We start from the raw sequence: 20765 nt of genomic DNA, 5'->3' as shown, positions 1-20765 counted from the left end.
TGTTGTCTAAAGGCAAAGAAAGATGCCCAACGGATTTACTTTACCAAATTGACCATCCCAGCCTTGCCGTAATGGTCCATTTGATTCACCTTTTATTGTTTATTTTATTTTCACTTACTGAATACGGGACAGACTTGACTGGGGGAAAGAAGGGGAGAAAGAAAGAGGGAAAGAGAAACAGCTGAGAAGAGGGACGGGGGAGAAGGGCAAAAGACAAAAACCAACAGAACGGGCAGAGAAAAAAAAATGCATATATCAATCACCTGGATCACCTGCTGAGAAAGAAAAAAGAAAACAAGCAGAAGAGAACAAGAGTAATAGAATAAACAACATCACAATGATATATGGGAATATGACAGTAAATACTAAATATTAAACATTATTGTGCAGCACATAAGATCAACAGAACACAGTGTGCTTTGAGGTAGGAGCCAAAAAGGGTGTAGTTTGTGGGTGTGATCACCCGTGTGTACACCTGTGAGCATGGACGCGCCACTGTCCCAGTAAGAGCTGAGGAGAGTCCCAGATGAGGGCTCACTCAGCAGCCGCGGAGCAGAAGCCAGGGGGAGTTGCAGTGACGCGCCCGTGAGCTCCGCCGGCAGCCAGCCGTGCCTGAGTGACCGAGCCCCAGTCAATAAAGCTCACTCTCATCAGAAACAGTGCTTGCATTTTGGGTCCTTTAATCATTTACAAACGGCTTGCCCCGCTGGCCTTGACAGTATGAACCAGCCATCCATGGACCAAGCAGCATTCGACCCGCCCAAGGAGATCCGTGAGGATATTGTGTACTCTGTGGACAAATTGATTAATTTGTGGCTGGAGCATGAGGAGAAAGAATTTTGCCAAGCTGTGGCTAACTGGCTACAGCGATTGGTTTCCGGTCTCCCCTGGCTTTTCAGCTCTCTTCACCCGCACAGAATGTCATTCTGAACGAGCTTCGCATTCACCCCCCAGCTGGTACCACCCACCCAGCAACTAATGCTTCGCTGCCTGGCCCGACGGAGGCTGTTCTGCCCAGCCTTCCAAAGGAAATGGCGCTCACGCCGTCAACGCCCCTCACCACAGTCGGACCTCGGGATATCAGAGCGGCCGACTGTGGTGAGTAAAAAGGACAATATTACTGGTTTGAACTTTGAGACTTTTTCTTCTGGGGTTGTTCAGGGTGTGTCGATGAGAGCTAATACGCGTAGCTTATCTAGCTTTGTCGTAACTGGCCTCTCCCAGGTTGGTATTTTTAAGACTTCTGACAAAACAAAGGGCTGTGTTTCTTCTGCTTCTTCTGAGCCTGGATTAACTCTCTCTGAGCCTGTTAACCCCGTATCAGCTATCCCAGAGTCTGTTAAAGCTGTGGCTTTCACCCTAGAGACAATTAACCCCAGCTCTGATGATACTAGGACTGCTTTATTTTCCAAGCTGGCAACAGAAAGACTGGACATTTGTCCAGCAGATTTGTTAGAATTAGCTAAAAATGTATGCTTATAAGCCGCATCACACCCAGAAAGAGCTGCTGTACACATACCAGGCTGTCCAGGCAGGTGTAGGTAGTAGAACAGGGTAGCAGGAAGAAAGCCATGTCTGCAGATCTCAGTAGGACATCAAAATAGGTCATGTTCACATCAGAGACATGCGCATAATTTTTTTTGACTTCTCTGCTGCTGGAGTGGGTCAGTCCAGTCCAGCTACGGCTGTAGAGGAGCGCTCTGTGTGGGGGATGTGATGGATGAAGACGATGATGATACATTATGTATCAGAGATGCTGAGACAAACACAGGAGTTAGGTGAGGGCTTTTTAAAAAATCTCAACTGATTGTCATTTACAACGCAACATCATAAATAAGATATTTCTTCACAATATAAATATTTTATAATAATTAATAAATAATTATTGCTGTGCATTTGATTTGACAAGCAGTGCCCCCTAAATATTGAAGAACACTATTGCTATCTCCTTTTCTCCTAACTCTTGTGCTAAATATAAAACTTACAGCTTATTCACAGACCTAAATAAGTGCTTTTAAAAAGAAAATCATTATTATATTCAGACATTATTGTAAAACATTGCTGTATTCAGACACACATTGATGGGTCCACACCTGTGTTATGCTTTTCTACATCCAGAAATGTGTTTGAGATGTAGTGACCAAAATCAAGATACAGTGATAAAATTCATGGTTACAACATGCAACCATATTTTAGTAAACTCATAACTTAGTGGAGATGCAAACAAGCTGACTTGTCAGACTACTTCATTAGATAATCTGACTCACCATTGTAAATTATGTATAGTTTGAGACGGTAGTGTTTTTGTGCCATAATAATTTAACTACACAAAGCACATTGTATTGCATTTGTTTTCTGCAGTAAAAGCCAATATGGGGCAATGAGCTGGATAGCTTGGTTGTGCAACATGGATCTAGCATCAGTTGTTTTATCAAGTCAGCTTTGTCTGAAGCATCCCTCATGTGTCATGTCTTTTTTTTTAACCTTTAAAAGTTAATACAAAATAATGAGAAGATGAGCACAGGATCCTCAGTGGGAGAACCCTGCACAAAATAAGAACAATTACTCGTAAGGCATGTCACAGTAAATCTTTATTTCAGGCAACACTCAGTGCTCAGATTGGCATCCCCTTTTATCCATTTGTTTATTTTTTATTTCATGTGACATTAAAAGGATCTCACATTTGACAGCTGGTGTCAGTGGCGTTTTAACATTGACTATCCTCCTACCCCACCCGGGAAGACACTTAAAGCTGTTGAAACACTGGGACAGGACAACACAACACATGCACAGTGATCGACATCAGGCTAAAAGTTAGTGTCACTCGATCAGAGTGGGATATGGTGCCATAAAAGTGAAAATGTGTTTAATCTTCAACATGTGACATTATGAGTGGTATGACTCAAATTCTTCAAATCAACACCAGTTTCACCCCAAAACCAGAATATGAGTGAAATGATCTTCACTGGATAAAACTGAAAAGATCTATGCGCTCTAATTTCTACACAATGTGCCACATCCTAAATAACACAAGCCAGAGAGGTGTTTCATAGATAAAAATTTGGTTTTAAAAAAGCAGGCCTTATGGCTTTTTTTTATCATGACCCATTGTGTGTCTTGAAAATTTACAAACACAAATGCAGAAGACAGGAAAAACATTAAGCTTCTAAGCCCAGGAATGAAAAAGTCCAGAAATCTTGGGATCTGTAAGGCACTAAGCCAGGATATCCAAACATCCAGGAACACTAGGAAGACACAGCTATATACACAATGCAACAGAGGACAAGGGGAGAGTGACACAATATGAAGATAATGAGGGGAGAAGAAACAGGTGGGGAATGCAGTAGGAAAAGGAACAACGAGACAAAGCACGTAAAACTACAAAGCAACAGAGAGAAAATGCTATCAAAATAGAAAAGCAAGTAACTAACAGAGAGAAAGAAGACGACAAAAAAATATAATGGAACACTAAAATAAACTAAAACACACTGAAACAGTAAAAGTGCAAGTGCAAACTAAAAAATGAAACCAAGTATACACAAAGGACACAAAATGTTGTCACTGTCAACTTGGCACTCTGCCCTCTCTTACAAATAGTTATTTTCGCTCCAAAAAACAAAGATGGCTGCTGCACCAAAACTAACCTTGAGGCTTCAAGTCCACCTTTTATATGCAGTCTAAATTCTAAAAGACACACCTCTCACCACTCGGTAATGAGTCAAGGAAACACAGGCTATTACATATATTGTCATTTCTGTCCCTTGATAGACAAAAATGACAGTCATTACAAATTCTAACCAAGGCTGTAAATCATCTGGACTCTAGCTCATATTTAATATGGACATTGGGTTAAAACTATCTTTTCAACTCTTACTCAGAAAGAAATCAGCTGTACTTCTGGAGAACACTCATGTAACCCCACCTGGTTGTCTCAGGTACTGCCACCCATAGTTTGTGTTTTTTCATTTATTTAATTCATGGTCTGTATGCTCTCTCTCTCTCTTTTCTTTTCCCATTGCAGTGTCCAAATTGTTCATTCTTTTCCTTTCCCCCTCACTCCAAATCGGTCATGCAGATGACTAGTGCCCCACTCTGAATCTAGTTTCACCAAGTGTCACCAAGTGGACTTCCTGATTTTTGGAATGTTCTCGGTCATATTGTAGAATCATACCTCTTAATAAGGTATTTACACAGCACCAGTGGTGAATTAGGGGTTAAAACTTATTTTGCCAGAACTGGACTGTTCTGGAGGGTTATTTTATCTGTTCTGTGAAACTCAAACGGAACCTGAATTACTGAAGAAGGCTTTGCTCAACTGCCAACACTACTTTATGAAACACCTCACTGGGGAATCATATAGAAAGAAGTCTGTGTTCTGCTTTAAAGGATTGCTGATGATCTTTTAAAACCTGAGTTGATATGGTGCTACAAACTATGTAATCACTCTTTGAGAAGGTGTTGTGTGTAGTTTATCATCACAGTGAAAATTGGCACATAATTCTGGCACAAAGTTTGTGCTTTGTAGCACATTGTACTTTTTGGAATCATTATCTCACAATGTGAGGGTCACACATTAGTGCAATACTTGTCAGGCCAGAGTCTGTTTGACTCTGTTTGGCAGTATAAATAAAATGTCTCAATAAAAAACCCATAGACTTTATAAATGAATCTTCACCAAGATATTCACTAAACTCATTCTGCAAGGGTGGTCCTATAAACAGATGTAGCAAAAACACACTAAATTTCTATGTACCTACTCATGCACTGTTGCACACATGAAAACACACATGCTCACTCTGATTCCATGGGTTTCCACGTGTAAATATCTTGTAAATGCAATAAGAAATATAACATTAACAAATATATAACTTTAAAAAATTGTCCAGTGATCCAAGTATTTAAAGGTGCAATCACTGACCATCTACTGCCTTTTTGCATAAAACTGTATATTGCACTTTGTTTGAAGATGTGGATGATAGCCTCTCCAAATTCCAGAGTGATTTGCCTGTAAAGAATTTAGAATGGTAAGAATCTTAAAGAGTTTCTTTAGTTTGGTTTTATAATAACATTTGCCCCCACAAACACTGAGGGCTTTGGCTTTCCTTATGAACGCCCCACACTGGGACTGTATTAGGCAAGCCAAGGGAAACAGCATGTTTTTTCGACTGTGGGAGAAACCCCATGCAGAATGCATGGAGATCCAGGGATTGTAACCCAGAATCTAACCCAGAATCTGTCTAACATTCACGCACACACTCGCACAGATGTATAGGGGACATCTTGAAGTTCCTTATTTTGCCTACTTCAACATGCAGACAGGAGGAGCTGACGATTAAGGTACTGACCTTCTGATTGGTAGATGACCTACCCTACCTCGTGAGCCACAGCTGCTGAAGGATGTTTATAATATAAGGAATAACTTTTCTGATGGAAATTGCTGAGGACTGCGTGTGGTCCTATAGGTTAAGACTTGGGTGAATCCCAGGATTTATAAAACTGCAAACCATATTCCATCCTGCAAACCTGAAATCTGTGCGTAAGAGCTGACCTGTATTAGAAGAACACTAATTAGAAGAACATTAGACAGTCTCAACAAAGTCTCAGTAACAGCTGTACTTAAAAAAACAACAACTTCTGTCTGGTATTGGATATATGAATCCAAAATATCCTAATTGAAAAGTGAAAAAAGGGTTTTGTGCAAGCGCACTGCTGAGAAAAGACATTTCATTTCAGGGAAGTTATACTCTATTCCAAAGGAATGAACACTCACAGACACATTATCATTATTCATTATTATCATTATTAGTATTATTATTATTATTATTGAGTTTATTTCACCACATCAGTAGTGAAATACTATGTGCTTTTTTAGAATGAAATTAATAGAATTCTGCAAGTCAACCTTAATTCAAATAAATATTTTCTCACAACACTTTGCACTCTGAAAAACAAGCTCCTTCTAACACAATATGCACTAATATCTGTGTCCATGCAAACCTGCACATCTTTAGGCCCCTGTCACACACCACTAGTGAATGATTGGAAGCTGCCTTTCATCCCTTGGTTGTTAGACAAAATTTCCCAGTAGAGGTTATTCGCAGTCGTGTATTGCCCGACCACTTGGCAAATGCGGGAACTAATTTGCTCTCACAAGCTAAAATTGGTCACAAAGAGGTATACAGTGCTGCACAAAAAAGCCTCCTTGCAAATGTTTTATTCAGTAACAGATTGCCACAGTCGCCAAACAGCCAGACCTGTCTGACAACACTTGCTAAGTACTTGATATAAGTGGTAGTAAAACTGTGAAAAGTGCAACACACGTTGGAAATGGAGACAATTCACCTCTGATGCATGCAAACTACAGGCGACCACAGCAATCTGGTAGCAACCAAAGCAATCACAAGGAAAATATTAAAAACATCTGTATTGTAAGACACAACAATATAAAGTGACTTAAGCCAGCTGTTGTTGTGAATTGGCACTGTATAAATAAAGTTGAACTGTTCAAGAGCAATAGGAGGATTAGAGGCGCCTGGGAAGGGCAGGGCATACACGATAACAAGATAACAAGATTGTTGAATTCTCAAACAGTAAAGTTACTGAGAGATGTACACCTTCCAGAGTTTGTTTTTTAAGAAAAGTAAGTTTTTATGCTCTGAAACATTTCACAGTATCTGTTGAGTGGTAAGAATTCTAAGGATTTTCACTTTTTAAATTTTTGCTTGTATCAGTTCTCTTAATTAATATCTGTGGTAAATGAACTTATCCAATAAATCTTACTATTACCGCTGTCTTGTATCAAAGTTTGGGTCTGTTTCATTCAAAAAATAACCCTTCAGTTCTTTTTTGATCACGTCTAGTCGATGCATGACTGTCACTGGCCTTTCTGAGTTTTTCTTGCCTGTCTGCATATCCTTGGACTATAGGAGGAATGTGAACTTCTTTCAGTAACACTGATATGTTTTCAGGCTGCTCCTTAGGATCAATATATAATACTGATTGCAATTTAAATTTCATGGAGCAGAAAAAATATTTAACATTAACTGATCATTTTGTGTGTGTGTGTGTGTGTGTGTGTGTGTGTGTGTGTGTGTGTGTGTGTGTGTGTGTGTGTGTGTGTGTGTTTATTCAGATCTGATTTTTGAAACAATAAAATGTTAACTTTGACATAAAGAGATCTGAAATGTTACTGGGATGTAAAAACTCAACCTGTGGTCTTAGGGCCTGGAAGGCAAAGGGACCCAAACAAAAAGTCATTTGCTGGAAGGTTTGACTGCTCCAAGGATTTCAAGACTATACGGTGGTTTCATTCTTCCAGGGGCCTGTCCGTATGTTTCCTGTGGCATCTGAACCAAACAGGCTATCTTCCTGCAGACTCCTGTTTCTACCAATGGGTCCCCGTCGGTTCACAGTGCCATGCTGCCGAGGTAGGGTGTTCCTTGGGAAACCTTTCTGTTCCAGCTCTAGACAGATCTTTTCTTTGTCTGCCGTCTTTGACATCCAGCTCAAATTGTCAGGGTCTTGTTCATACTGCAAGGTGACGGGATCAGCTCTCTCACAACAGTTTGTGCTGGAAGAGTCATCGACTGAGCAGTACATGTGCCACTGGCTGGTGTCGACCCCATGAGAAGGCATAAGAAGGCTGTGGCAGGAAGAGATACTGTCATGCATGTTGTGGGCATGACTGTGACAGGAAGCAACCGAGTCTTGCACACTGTGGCAGGAGGTCTGGCGTTCCAAGCTGTGACAGGACACTACAAGTTGGCTATCTAAATGAGGGCTGATGTACGGAAGCTGGAGATCTGGGTGTGGACTATTAGAAACCAGTGGTGAGGCTTCAATGTGGTGCACATTATGAGGACTGTCCAGGTGAGTACTGTGCACACTCCCATCCATACTGGTGGAAGTGATATGAGACCGGTAATCCTGGAAGCATTGGCGTGGACGGTTGAAAGAGCGTGTCTTTGTCCTATCAGCAATGCAACTCTGCAGGGGAAGAGCTGGATGAGGGAGCTCATCAGGAAGTGACTGTGGACGTGGTGAAGGCATTTGGTCAGCATGAGGTGAGATGGGGGAAGGGCTAACAGGAGTCATTACAGCCACACAGCATGGACCTGTGTGATTTAATGTTGGGCTTTGGGGAGGTGGTGTTGTTCTGTGGTGAGAACTCTGAATAGGGTAAGGAGAAAGCACCTGCTGCTTCACTGAGAGTGGGGAATTCAAATGGCAGTGTGGCTGATGGACTTCCTGCCTCTGGCTCTGTCCTTCTCCAGGCCCATCCTCTGTCTTTGATCTGGATGGGCAACAAGCCCACCAACGGTGCCACACGTCATCACGCTTAGCACAGTGCTGGATGAGAAGGAAGAGTCCCAGAGTGACACAAAAAGCACCATAGAGACAACTGAATATCATGTCCAGGAAATGTCCCAGTGAAACAGCCAATGCTCCCAAAGTCCAGGTAGCCAGGAACAGGAAGAGGGTGAAGACTGTGGCCCGGAGTTGAGATTTAAAAGAGTGCTCATTGGCCAGAACTGACACGCCAGCAGCAAAGGGCTGGCAGTCCCCAGCAGACCCAGTGTCCGTGTGGCAGTGATGGTGCGACTCATTTGATGACAGCTGTTGCTGCTCTTCACTTAAAACCCGCAGCTCATACTTCCTTTCTGGGTGGCGCTTCAGCTGGACGTAAGTCCACAAGAAGTACACACACATGACTAAGACCAGAAGACTCATGGGAGCATAGAAACCACCCAGACTTGGTTCCCATGCCATCCAGCAACTAAAAAAATGAAAAAAGAAAGTTTTTTTTTTAATGTTCTATATTTAACAACAAATAATAATCTGAGTATACTTACTACAGTGCATCATCTCTGCTGCCATAGTTATCCATACCAAATGCTGCTGTAACTCCAACTATTATGATAGGGATTCCATCACTTACAAGATAAAATCTGAAAAAAATTTCACCATGAAGAATTAGAGCTTGTTTTAACATATGGCATAGAAACTGAACATTTCTCACTCACTATGTGTTAACAGACCTCTCTGCATTAAATCGCACTTGTTATTACAGTTTTTTACAGATGCTAGGACACATGTCTCAATACTTAGGTCACTTTTGCAAAACTCCTCACACAGTGAGCACAACAGAAGTCTATGTGGGCTAAACTGAGAACCAGTTATCATTGTTTTGGCACAAAATGCATTCAATGACTACATCTCTCAAATTTCATGAATTATCTTCTCACTCAGACACAACAACTGCCAAAAATCTTTGTACGTACAGGACATTTTGCATGTGCTTACATACTGTTTTCAAAACTGTTAAACTTATGGCCAAAACAATAACACAATGCAAAACTTAAAAAGACAGCAAAATGCAACAGCAATATTTTATTGAAACATATTTTAAATCTAAAAATGCAGTTTAACCAGCCACAGCTGATTCTCATTGTAGATGAACATCTGCACAGGTGTTACTCCTTCAATTTTTCAACTCCTTCAATTCTGGCAGCCAGAAGATTCTTTCCTAGGTGTGTTGCCCTAGATGACATAAGATGTGATGTGGATGAGAACCTGTGGCCAAATGGAGAAGACCGAGTAGATTAGCATTACTATTGTATGTGTATCAGTGGATGGTGTGTATACAAATTCTTGTATTTTGGGATTACTTAGTGCAAAAAAATAAAAATACATAAACAAATATTAACGAATTCTGCATGATGTCTGATTCATTCCAGTAACATATATTGAAATTATAAACAGAGATGTGTCCTTGTTTTACACAAGAAAACACTGTGTAATGCTACATGTTGTTAGTGTTTTTTAGGTCATTGTTTTGTGGGTGACAAAGTGTGTTTGTCGGCTGTCAACCTTTGCTAGTGTTCTGGAAGAATGAGTTTATTTGAGACCTGAATAAAGTGTTTTGGTAGTTGTAGTGCATTTTGAATGTGAAATGAACTGCTTTGCCAAGCTGACGGTCAGTTAGGAGGATTGTGTGAAGAGTTTTGCAAAAGTGACCTAAGTATTGAGACATGTGTCCTAGTGTCTGTAAAAAACTGTAACCTCTGGTTCTCTTCCACAGCATGTCTTTCATCCTGTCTTCCTTCTCTCACCCCAACCGGTCGCAGCAGATGGCCCCGCCCCTCCCTGAGCCTGGTTCTGCTGGAGGTTTCTTCCTGTTAAAAAGGAGTTTTTCCTTCCCACTGTCGCCAAAGTGCTTGCTCATAGGGGGTCATATTGATTGTTGATGATTGTTGGGTTTTTCTCTGCATGTATTATTGTAGGATCAACAATATTTGCACTTTGAGGCCACTATTGTTGTGATTTAGTGCTGTATGAATAAAACTGAAGTGAATTGAATATGTATATGTATTCTATAAAGACAGAGCAAGAGAGAGAGAGAGAAATTATATATGTTTATAATTGTGTGTGTGTGTGTGTGTGTGTGTGTGTGTGTGTGTGTGTGTGTGTGTGTGTGTGTGTCTGGGCCTGGCACACACACACACACACACACACACACACACCACACAGGCCATTCACTCATTCATACCCACCCACTAACAAAGTCACAGATGCACACATATCGATCCCCTCTCCATAGTGCAGGCGAGCATGTCACATATGTGACACGAGCACCTAACTGCTGGACAAAACCCTCAATGTCTGAGGTGCAGATAAAATTGAGGGGTAGAAAATATCATTTTCAAATATTCTGTGCTGCTGGTATCCTCAAATACTGTGTGAAGCTAGATACCACTAACAACTAGAGCTTATTTAATTTTTATTTATTTTTTTTATTTTAATCAGGTCAAAATTTCAAGAAAAATTTCAAGAAATTTTTTGAATAATGTATCAAGTGAAAGAGAGCTTTTTTCAATACGACACCCTGTGATGTCACAGCGATGCCATAACAGGCAGCATGTTGTAATAAAAACATCATAAGACATAGAAGTTTTAGTAAAGCCTTTGCCCTTTGGGGGGAGTTGCACTCTCTGAGTGCTCTTGCTGTCAACAGTATTCTCAAATATGCAAGAGCAGATAAGAAGCAATTGACTCAACACTGTAAAAATTAGTAATTAGCTATGATAAAAGTCAGAAAAATATAAAAGTGAGAAAATGACCCAAGGACAGTCGTGATTCATTCACATACTGATGACTGATGAACACTGCTCAGCCCTGCTTGTACCCGCAGGCACCTGTTTACAGCTTACCTGAGGATGGCTGGTTTGGTACGAGTCTGGGAAGCCCTATTCCTCTCCTGTGCCTGAAGTGGGTCTTTGGAAACATCTTTACAGATGTTTCTAGCAGTGAAGGTCAGCCACAGCATGGTAGACAGAGAAGCATAGTGGAGCACAATGCCAACCTAACACAGGTTGAAATAGACATCATAAAAATTGAGTGAACTGGAGTAAGTTTAAGAGTGTAGTTGGGAATCATCATAGAACAAAAATGCACTCTATTAGGTGTTCAATATGCTGCACACTGAACAGTTCCAATGTCTAAGGACTGAATAAATTAAAAGCTCCAAAAGCGTGCACTGAGCTTCAGTCATATTGTGATTATAATTAATTCATGATTCACTTTGGTGATAAAACAGCAAAACGGTGCAGAAGCAGAACCTTTGAAGGTTCATGAAAACATATGATCTAAAAATAACTTTGTTTATGTGTGTGTGCCGTTAAATGGGAGGCATTGTTATATCAGCTACAATCTTTTAAATTATGCTACTTATTCAAAAAAAGTTACATTCATATTGAATGTAAAAAATATTCAGTACCAGAGGTGGAACTATAAAGCCGCCCTTTTATTGTATCTTTCAACCATAAAAGTTTTGGAGAGATGATCGTAACACTTGGCAAGCTACAGCCAATGTGTCTATTTTTCCATAAAACCATCCCTGAGGTTTATAGAACAGGTGTGCCTTCCTATCAGCTCCAAGTACAGTAACGCAAAAACCAGTACAATTATTTTCATTACATCCACGTTATACAGAAGAGCATCTCTGAACACAGGAGATTTACATTACGGTTGTGTAGCCAAGAAGTCTGCAGCAACTGTGTATTGCTGACATGTCTATGGAGACCAATATTTCTGAGGAATAATTACAGTACTTTGTGAAATCATGAAGAATTAAGGAAGTTCCCAGGGTAAAATGGGGATCCAAGCCAGTGCTAGCAATGTGTACCTAATAAAGTGAAGTGTTTACATTTAACCTGACTTTAACCGACTAGAGGGCTTTTCATGTTATACTCAGTCACACAATTTGGAAGCCAGTCTAATATAAAATAACCAATATCTTCAGATTCAAAAAAATAATAAAAGCTAACATTCTTTTAAGAGTTAAGTGCCCTTAACAGAACTTTGAAACATCACCACAATAAGAAACCAAGAACACAACACTTACAATCTGACACACAAAAGGTAAGTTGATTTGATTGATTCCACCAGCAAAAATACCAAATGTCAGTCCTGTGTGAAAGAGGAAGTTGAGGAGTGTGTGCCAGCCATTCCTGCTGATTCTGATCACACTGTAAACAAGGAGAAAATTTAAACATCAGAAAGATAGTGTCTTAGCTTAAATTAGGTAGAAGGTTGTGGGAATGAACACAGGAGTCACACTGTCACCTTTGGACTATAATTTAGAAGTATTAAAGTATTAAATCCACATATAAAAGAATATGTTAACTAAGGCTTCAGTCTCACAGGTCTGAAGACCGGTCAGTGAGCACCACATAACATCTGGTCAATAGGGAAAAATGTATTTTCTTCTTTGCTGACTGTCATTAGGAGAAATCAATCACAAAACTTTGTACTAAACAGCACCTTTTCATTGCTTTGGCTGCTTGCAGACTGCATCAAAGACCATTTGATATCTCAAGTTCTCAGTTTTATTAGTAAATCTGGTCCTTCAACATTCTGTACCAGCACAAAACCCTCTTTAGGTATTAAGAGACTGTACTGTTGGGATTTATTGTGTTAAAGATGAACTGAATGGTGTCAGTTAGAGGTTTTTTTTTATGTATTTATTTTTTGACCTGGGACAAAATTTGGGGAGGAAAAAATAACATGTGCATAATATTATAAGTAAACACATGCAATAGTAAGAAACAACATAAAAAGTTTTTTGATTTTTTGATATTGGTAACTGACCTGGGACATGACATTTTAAGTAATTTAGCGCTTTAGTGCTAAAAAAAAAAAAAAAGAAAAGAAAAAAGAAAAATCAGTAATTATTGTAATGAATAAATTTTTTTGACACATATAATTGCTTTCTATGGTAGAAAAATGTTAATTGTGTAACACAAGCTTTTAGAATTAGGTAATGGCACATGTTTATATAAAATAAAGTCATTTCTGTCATGAGGACAGAACCAAATGCACCAAATACTAGTTTTATAAACCAAACGTGTTTGTAATAAATTTCTCCTTTGTAACAGGATGGGCTGTGCAGTTCATTCATAAAATAACTCAATATCTCTAAAAGTCCCTATCAATTTCTAACGGAAAAATCCAGCCTTGTATCAGAGCAGATGGATTGTCCTTCAGCTTCAGCTCCTTGATCTTAATTAATATGCTGTTTTTGCAGAGCAACACAAAAGTTTTGGGAGGTTTAAATTGAAGTGGACAGTTCTACTTTGTACTTGAAACCTGTCTGCTTCTGCACATTCATTCTGGATGAAGGTGGGTGTTTTTAACAGACACAAGATGAGGATAAAGAAACATTATGAGATATACAGACACCTTTATGATATAAAGTCACAACATACATATAGGCATGTGAATATTTTGTGCAATGAAAAGTGTGAAATTATCTTGTAATAAGGTCTCACCTGTGGTGGACAATGTAAGTCATGATGGAGACAAGCAGACAGAGCAGCATAACTGCGGTGCAGGCATACACCACTGGATGTAGGTAATCCCCGGGGTATGGGGGGAAGGATAGCACTCTCTTTAGATCCTGAAAAAGAAGTGCACAATCTATGTTTTGTCAAAGATGGCAAAAAAAGTTAAATTGCTTCTGTTTTGCACATACTAAGTGAGAGTGATGTTACATAAAAAGTATCCTTTGAATAGGAAGGTGCTGAATGTTTTATTCAGTATCACCCTATCAGCATATTAAAGGACCTTGAAGAAAAAGGATCTTCTACAACAGTCTTTCTCAAACGGTGGTGTCATGGTCCTGGGTCGTGTGACCCAGTGTTGAGTTTTATGTATCTTTTGTATTCATTTATGCTTTAGCTTAGTTTGTCTAGTTAATTTCTAGGGTGCTGTTTAGCCCTTTGTTTCTTAGTTGTTTATGTCATCTCCCCCTGTACTAAGTCTCCCTGGTTCATGCGTCATGTCTGCGTGGTTATGTTTAGTTCATGTCATGTCTAATCTCCATGTTTCCTGTTTTACTTTGAAAGTCTGTATTCAATGTCAGTGTATTTAGTTTCACCTCTCCTGTCCTGTCGTTAGGTTCATGTGTGTCAGCTGTGCTCCATGTGTGGCCACTTCCCCTGATGTGATCCTGATCATCCCTCATGTGTATTTAGTCTCTGTGTTTCATGCAGTCTGTGTCGCGTCATCTGTGTTTCCCACCCTCCATGTTTTCATGCCCAGTCTTTCGTATTCTTAGCCATAGCTTTCTGAGTCTTCATAGTTTATCAGTATCCGTTCCCCAGTTTAGTTTAGTTCAGTTTAGTCACGGTATTTCTGCTTTGTTTGAGACCTGTCTTCAGCCATAATAAAGGCTCGCTTTCAGTTTAAGTTACTTCGGTCTACTCTCTTGTGTTCGCACCTGGGTTCACCACACGCACCACCGCACGGTCTGTCTCCTCAGATCGTGACAGTACGACACAACCAGTATGGACCCAGCAACACAGAGAAGAGAGATTATTCAGACAGTGGAAGCGCTATGCTGTAAGTGGATGCAGCGTTCTGGGGAGGAGGATACGGAGGAGTTACTCCACCCATTGCGGGTGAGCGTCACTGTGTTTCCCTGGTTATGGGAGGCGTTACCCCCCCTGATTTCTGATTACCTCCGCACCATCCTCCAAACCCCGTCCTCAGCAGCAGCCGCTGTGTCACCACCGTCCCGCTGTCACGCAACTTCCCCATCGCCGTTTCCACAGTCTTGGGGCTCCGAGGCGATTAGGGTTGGCTCACTGAGCTGCCTCCATCAATTCCATCATGCACAAGCTGCTCACCCTCACCATTCCGTTCGGACTTCACTTCTCCAGCCTCATTTCTGGTGAGGATGTGGTCGGAGGATGAGGAGCCAGCCGTCACAGCTATCAATGTCGCATTAACAGCCGCTGCTAGGAAAAAGTGGCGCCCTCGTCGCCGACGCACGTCGGCACAGCCAGAGGAGTATCGTCAGAGCAGTTGCCTGGGCTGGAACCGCTGGCCGAAGCTGTCTCTGAGTCCGTGTCTGCAGTGTTTTGTGGCTCTGAGGAAATGTCCCCAGAGATCACTGTTCGGGACGTCGCTGAACGGGAGCAGGTGGTTCTCGCGGAGCTGGAGGAGAAGCTCTGACATGCTCATAGTCGGGGGCTGACCCGTACAGCGACCTTGAGTGTTTTGCAAGGCGCTTTTAAATAAAATGTATTATTATTGTATTCTAATGCACTATGTGGCCATGTGACTAGAAAAGCGCTATATAAACGGTAGATAATTTCCTAATTTCCTTCGGGATTAATAAAGTATTCTGATTCTGATAATATAAATGGTAGATGTAGGTCACAAGTTGCCTTAACCTGCAACCTGTGCAAGCTAAAATCTGATTCTGCTCTTCCCCCCTCCTCCCTCACCCTCTGTTTAGCCGAACTAAATTCATGGTTCTCTTCTAATTTTCTCAAACTCAATAGTAATAAATCCGAGCTTCTCTTGGTAGGTACTAAATCAACATTATCCAGAACCAACAGTTTCTCTGTTACTATCAATAACTTACTATTATCGTTTCTTCCTCTGTGAAAAGCTTGGGTGCTATCCTTGACAGTACTCTATCTTTCAATTCATACATTAATAATGTTACTCGGTCTGCATATTTTCAATTGCACAACATTAATCGTCTCCGTCCTTTTCTCACCCCACATGCCGCTGCCATTCTTGTCCATAGCCTTGTTACTTCCTGGATTGATTATTGTAATTCACTTCTTTTTGGTCTTACTCAAAAATCCATCCACAAGCTCCAACGCATCCAGAACTCTGCTGCCCGCATTATCACCAGGACCCCTTCTGTCCACCACATCACCTGCAGCAGCTTCATTGGCTCCCAGTCAAATATCGCATCAATTTCAAAATATTCTTGTACACATTTAAGGCTATTCATCATCTCTCTCCTCCATATCTCTCTGATCTGGTTCAGATCACCACCCCATCTCGATGTCTTAGATCAGGAGTCCCCAATCCCAGTCCACAAGGGCCGGTGTCCCTGCAGGTTTTAGATCTCACCCTGGGTCAACACACCTGAATCACATGATTAGTTCATTACCAGGTCTCTGGAGAACTTCAGGACATGTTGAGGAGGTCATTTATCCATCTGAATCAGCTGTGATGGATCAAGGACACATCTAAAAACAGCAACTACAACTAAACAAAGTAATTGAAATCAGGGCCAATCACTTTGAAAATAAACTCTGGGTTTACTAACTCTGAGATCTGCAACAAGTTTCCTGTTCCTGATGAGCTTATCAGAGTAAGTTCAAAACAATATAACAAGGAGCAAAGGTTCAAAAAACTGTTCCAGGGGACTACTCGGCCACAGGGAGAGACTCTGAGGTTCTGAAGCCAGCAGCAGCGACGGTGGAGCTCAGGGGGCTGCCCGCGTGGACAGCAATGGAGATGGTGGAAGTCAGGGGGCTGGCTGCGTGACCACCGTTTGCAGCTTGGCTGAAGGCTGGTGGCGGAGGAATCCTGGTGCGGACGAAGCAGGACCAGACGGCATAGAGACCTTTGGCTGGAACAAACCAGGCTCGGGCTCAGGCAGAACAGAGACCTCTTTTTTTTTTTTTAATTCCCACTAAACTCATCAAGGTCTGATGTTCTTTCAGATTGATTTTGAGGTGGATGTTGTCAACCATTTAAAAAATGACATTTCTGGTTCCCACTACTTGGTATTAACTAATGCTGACAATTGGCATATCAATTTGTCAAGCACTCTCATCAGGACTGTGAAGTTTGGGAGAGATTGGACAAGGTGTCTTTGACTTACAGTGGCTTGCAAAAGTATTCGGCCCCCTTGAACTTTCCCACATTTTGTCACATTACAGCCACAAACATGAATCAGTTTTATTGGAATTCCACGTGAAAGACCAACACAAAGTGGTGCACACGTGAGAAGTGGAACAAAATCATACATGACTCCAAACATTTTTTACAAATAAATAACTGCAAAGTGGGGTGTGCGTAATTATTCAGCCCCCATTGGTCTGAGTGCAGTCAGTCACTCATAGACGTTGCCTGATGAGTGCTAATGACTAAATAGAGTGCACCTGTGTGTAATCTAACGTCAGTACAAATACAGCTGCTCTGTGACGGCCTCAGAGGTTGTCTAAGCGAATACTGGGAGCAACAACACCATGAAGTCCAAAGAACACACCAGACAGGTCAGGGATAAAGTTATTGAGAAATTTAAAGCAGGCTTAGGCTACAAAAAGATTTCCCAAGCCTTGAACATCCACGGAGCACTGTTCAAGCCATCATTCAGAAATGGAAGGAGTATGGCACAACTGTAAACCTACCAAGACAAGGCTGTCCACCTAAACTCACAGGCCGAACAAGGAGAGCGCTGATCAGAAATGCAGCCAAGAGGCCCATGGTGACTCTGGACGAGCTGCAGAGATCTACAGCTCAGGTGGGGGAATCTGTCCACAGGACAACTATTAGTCGTGCACTGCACAAAGTTGGCCTTTATGGAAGAGTGGCAAGAAGAAAGCCATTGTTAACAGAAAACCATGGAGCCAAATACAGGGCAATCTTGGAAGAAAGATTGCAAAAGTCTAAAAAAGACTTGAGACTGGGGCGGAGGTTCACCTTCCAGCAGGATAATGACCCTAAACATAAAGCCAGAGCAACAATGGAATGGTTTAAAACAAAACATATCCATGTGTTAGAATGGCCCAGTCAAAGTCCAGATCTAAATCCAATCGAGAATCTGTGGCAAGATCTGAAAACTGCTGTTCACAAACGCTGTCCATCTAATCTGACTGAGCTGGAGCTGTTTCAAAGAAGAATGGGCAAAGATTTCAGTCTGTAGATGTGCAAAGCTGGTAGAGACAGACCCTAAAAGACTGGCAGCTGTAACTGCAGCAAAAGGTGGTTCTACAAAGTGTTGACTCAGGGGGCTGAATAATTACACACACCCCACTTTTCAGTTATTTATTTGTAAAACATGTTTGGAATCATGAATGATTTTCGTTCCACTTCTCACGTGTGCACCACTTTGTGTTGGTCTTTCACGTGGAATTCCAATAAAATTGATTCATGTTTGTGGCTGTAATGTGACAAAATGTGGAAAAGTTCAAGGGGCCGAATACTTTTGCAAGCCACTGTGTAGAAATTTCCTGCTTCATGGTGAAAAATCTAAATTCACTATGTTGCCAGGTTCACACCGTTTGGTGAAAACTCACAGTTTTGAAGATAAAGTAAGAACAACTCCTTCAGGATTCAGAAATTTAAGGTTGCTCGGATCAGCCACCTTGAAACTATACCTCAAAGTGTAAAATATGTAATTCCGTTTTCCTGCTAGGTCACACTGTGTGTAAATATTCCAACCGAAATGTGTTCTGGGGCGGAACATTATCACAATTGAGAAAATCCGTAGGAGGAGTTTGCAAAAGTATAACATCTGGTAATGTCATTTTCAATTCAAAACATCTGCCTTCCTCACTGATTTTTGGCATCATTCAAAGATCTGTGCATCTTGGGAAGTTATAGGCGTGTGCCAAACTTTATACATGTATGCGAAACACAGCATTCAGACTCATCTTTTGCAGTTGCTTGCCCAGCTCCAGTCATTGTTAACAGGAGCTTGATACGCCCACAAAACATAGAGTATCTGCAGCTTCGTATGGGACCGAAATAAGCACAGAGTGACAATAGCGGACTAGCTAACTGTGACCACAAGGATATTAATTGACAGGTGATGAGCTTCATGACAGCATTGTCTGAGATGAAAGGAGGGAGATCACTTTACTTTGGCCCTGCTTGTCCTGACAGAAGCAAGGAAACTGACTGAGAGAATTATTGTCCACAAAGTCAGAGTTAGAAATATTGAGATTATAAGACTAATTTGAGTCTTTCAAATAAATAACATCATTTACATGGAATAGACTGTCTTACCCATCATTCTTCTAACAGCTCAATTAACTCATATCTGTGAAAAAGGACCTTCTGCAGATCAAAATTTTTTATAAAAGATTAAAAATGATTGATTGATTCGACACGATTAATATTCATCAATAATGAAAATTTTGTATGTTTAACTGCTTAAAGAATTTGAGGTGTGTGACCTCTGTAGAGCTGGTTTCAATACTAAGTAAATCCAGAGTCAAGCTGTGAACATTAATTAGTCTTTAATTTAATGCTAATTCTTTTAGCCTGACCAAAACTAATTAAAAACGATTCTGTGAGTTCTAGTTTGTTTATTATTTTTTGATTCAATAAGATGTGAAACAACTATAAGTCTCTAAGTCATTGCACAGCTCCTTGCTGTAGCTGCAGTGCTGCCTGACTGCACTGACATCACTACCTTAAAATAACTCAGTGAACATCATGAAACATGTACAACATGGCAACAGTATCTTTTGAAAAATGAAAACGAATTAACACAAAGACGTTATTTTTTCATCAATAGCAAACTGCACTTTTATTCATGTCACGTTCATGGTACATAACTATGTGCTGGTCTGTTAGGATGACAAGGCCACTCTGACTGCGTGCTTCACTGACGCAACATTGCAAATAGAGCAGAGTAAATATGAAGAACTTAATAGGAAGCAAGCTCAAAACAGCCAGGCTTTCTTTGCCTCGGCGATACTGTCAACCCTAAAAGCCCATTCACAGAGAACAGGTATTACAATGATGCTTGGCAACTTTCTTTGTTAACCCATGCTCTCCGCTTCAGACTCTGTGCATGCTCACATAAATGTGTCATTTAGCACATCATTTGACTCCTTTTCCACATAAAATGGGTGTGTCATACTGCAGCCACAGACATGAGAGGAACAGGTGATAGAGATAGAATATGATAAATAAAACAATAAAAAGCAACACTGGTGCTGCAAGTAAGAAATAACTTGGTCTTGGTTATGTCTTTTCAGCATAACTTGATGATGTAGCCATCTTTAAAAAGGAAATTAACTTTGTGTCATTGAAAACTCTGACTTTAAACTGAGTGTAAATAAAAACAGAGTGCAATGATTTGATAAACTAATAAACTCATACTTTATTCACCATAGAAATAGAAATCATATCAAATGTTTACTGTTTGAATTTGAGGGCAGCCGCACATCTCTGAAAACAGTCGGGACAGAGCCATGTTTTCCAAGCAACATCCACCAAAAAAAGTTGGATCACAGGTTTGTCATCAAATATATATTTTATTACAGTGTCTGCTATCATGAATTAGTTGAGTTTATCATTAGATGATAAATTAGAATTTATCATTATCGTTAAATGAAGCTTGAATCCTAATTTTATTTTAAATTCATTATTTGATTTAAATAAGTATTAGTTATTTAGCTGTAACCTGAAAGGGACAAAACGTCAGTGACAGAAAGTGA

The 20765-nt window shown here is 40.6% G+C and overlaps 1 protein-coding gene across 5 annotated transcripts in view; it reads right to left on the bottom strand.

Annotated features, from left to right (window-relative positions):
- Positions 1–2582: 2582 nt before the first annotated feature.
- Positions 2583–20765, bottom strand: part of adgra1a (adhesion G protein-coupled receptor A1a) — a 30816-nt gene continuing 12633 nt past the window's right edge. Inside the window, exons 1-6 of one of the 5 annotated variants that reach the window (XM_082545363.1) lie at positions 16070–16409; positions 13830–13957; positions 12404–12527; positions 11211–11362; positions 8853–8948; positions 2583–8776 (exon numbers count right to left, since the gene is read on the bottom strand). In XM_082545363.1, coding sequence (XP_082401489.1) covers positions 7294–8776; positions 8853–8948; positions 11211–11362; positions 12404–12527; positions 13830–13957; positions 16070–16087 — 2001 coding nt within the window. In that variant the 5' untranslated portion in view covers positions 16088–16409 and the 3' untranslated portion in view covers positions 2583–7293. The other 4 variants (XM_082545365.1, XM_082545362.1, XM_082545364.1 and 1 more) reach the window with 4 other exon arrangements.

The sequence above is a fragment of the Aulonocara stuartgranti genome (genome assembly GCF_965226115.1).
Source record: "Aulonocara stuartgranti genome assembly, chromosome: 8".
NCBI classification, from domain to species: Eukaryota; Metazoa; Chordata; class Actinopteri; order Cichliformes; family Cichlidae; genus Aulonocara; species Aulonocara stuartgranti.
The sequence above is the reverse complement of the archived record's forward strand: the minus strand, read 5'-3'. Positions and strand labels throughout refer to the sequence as shown.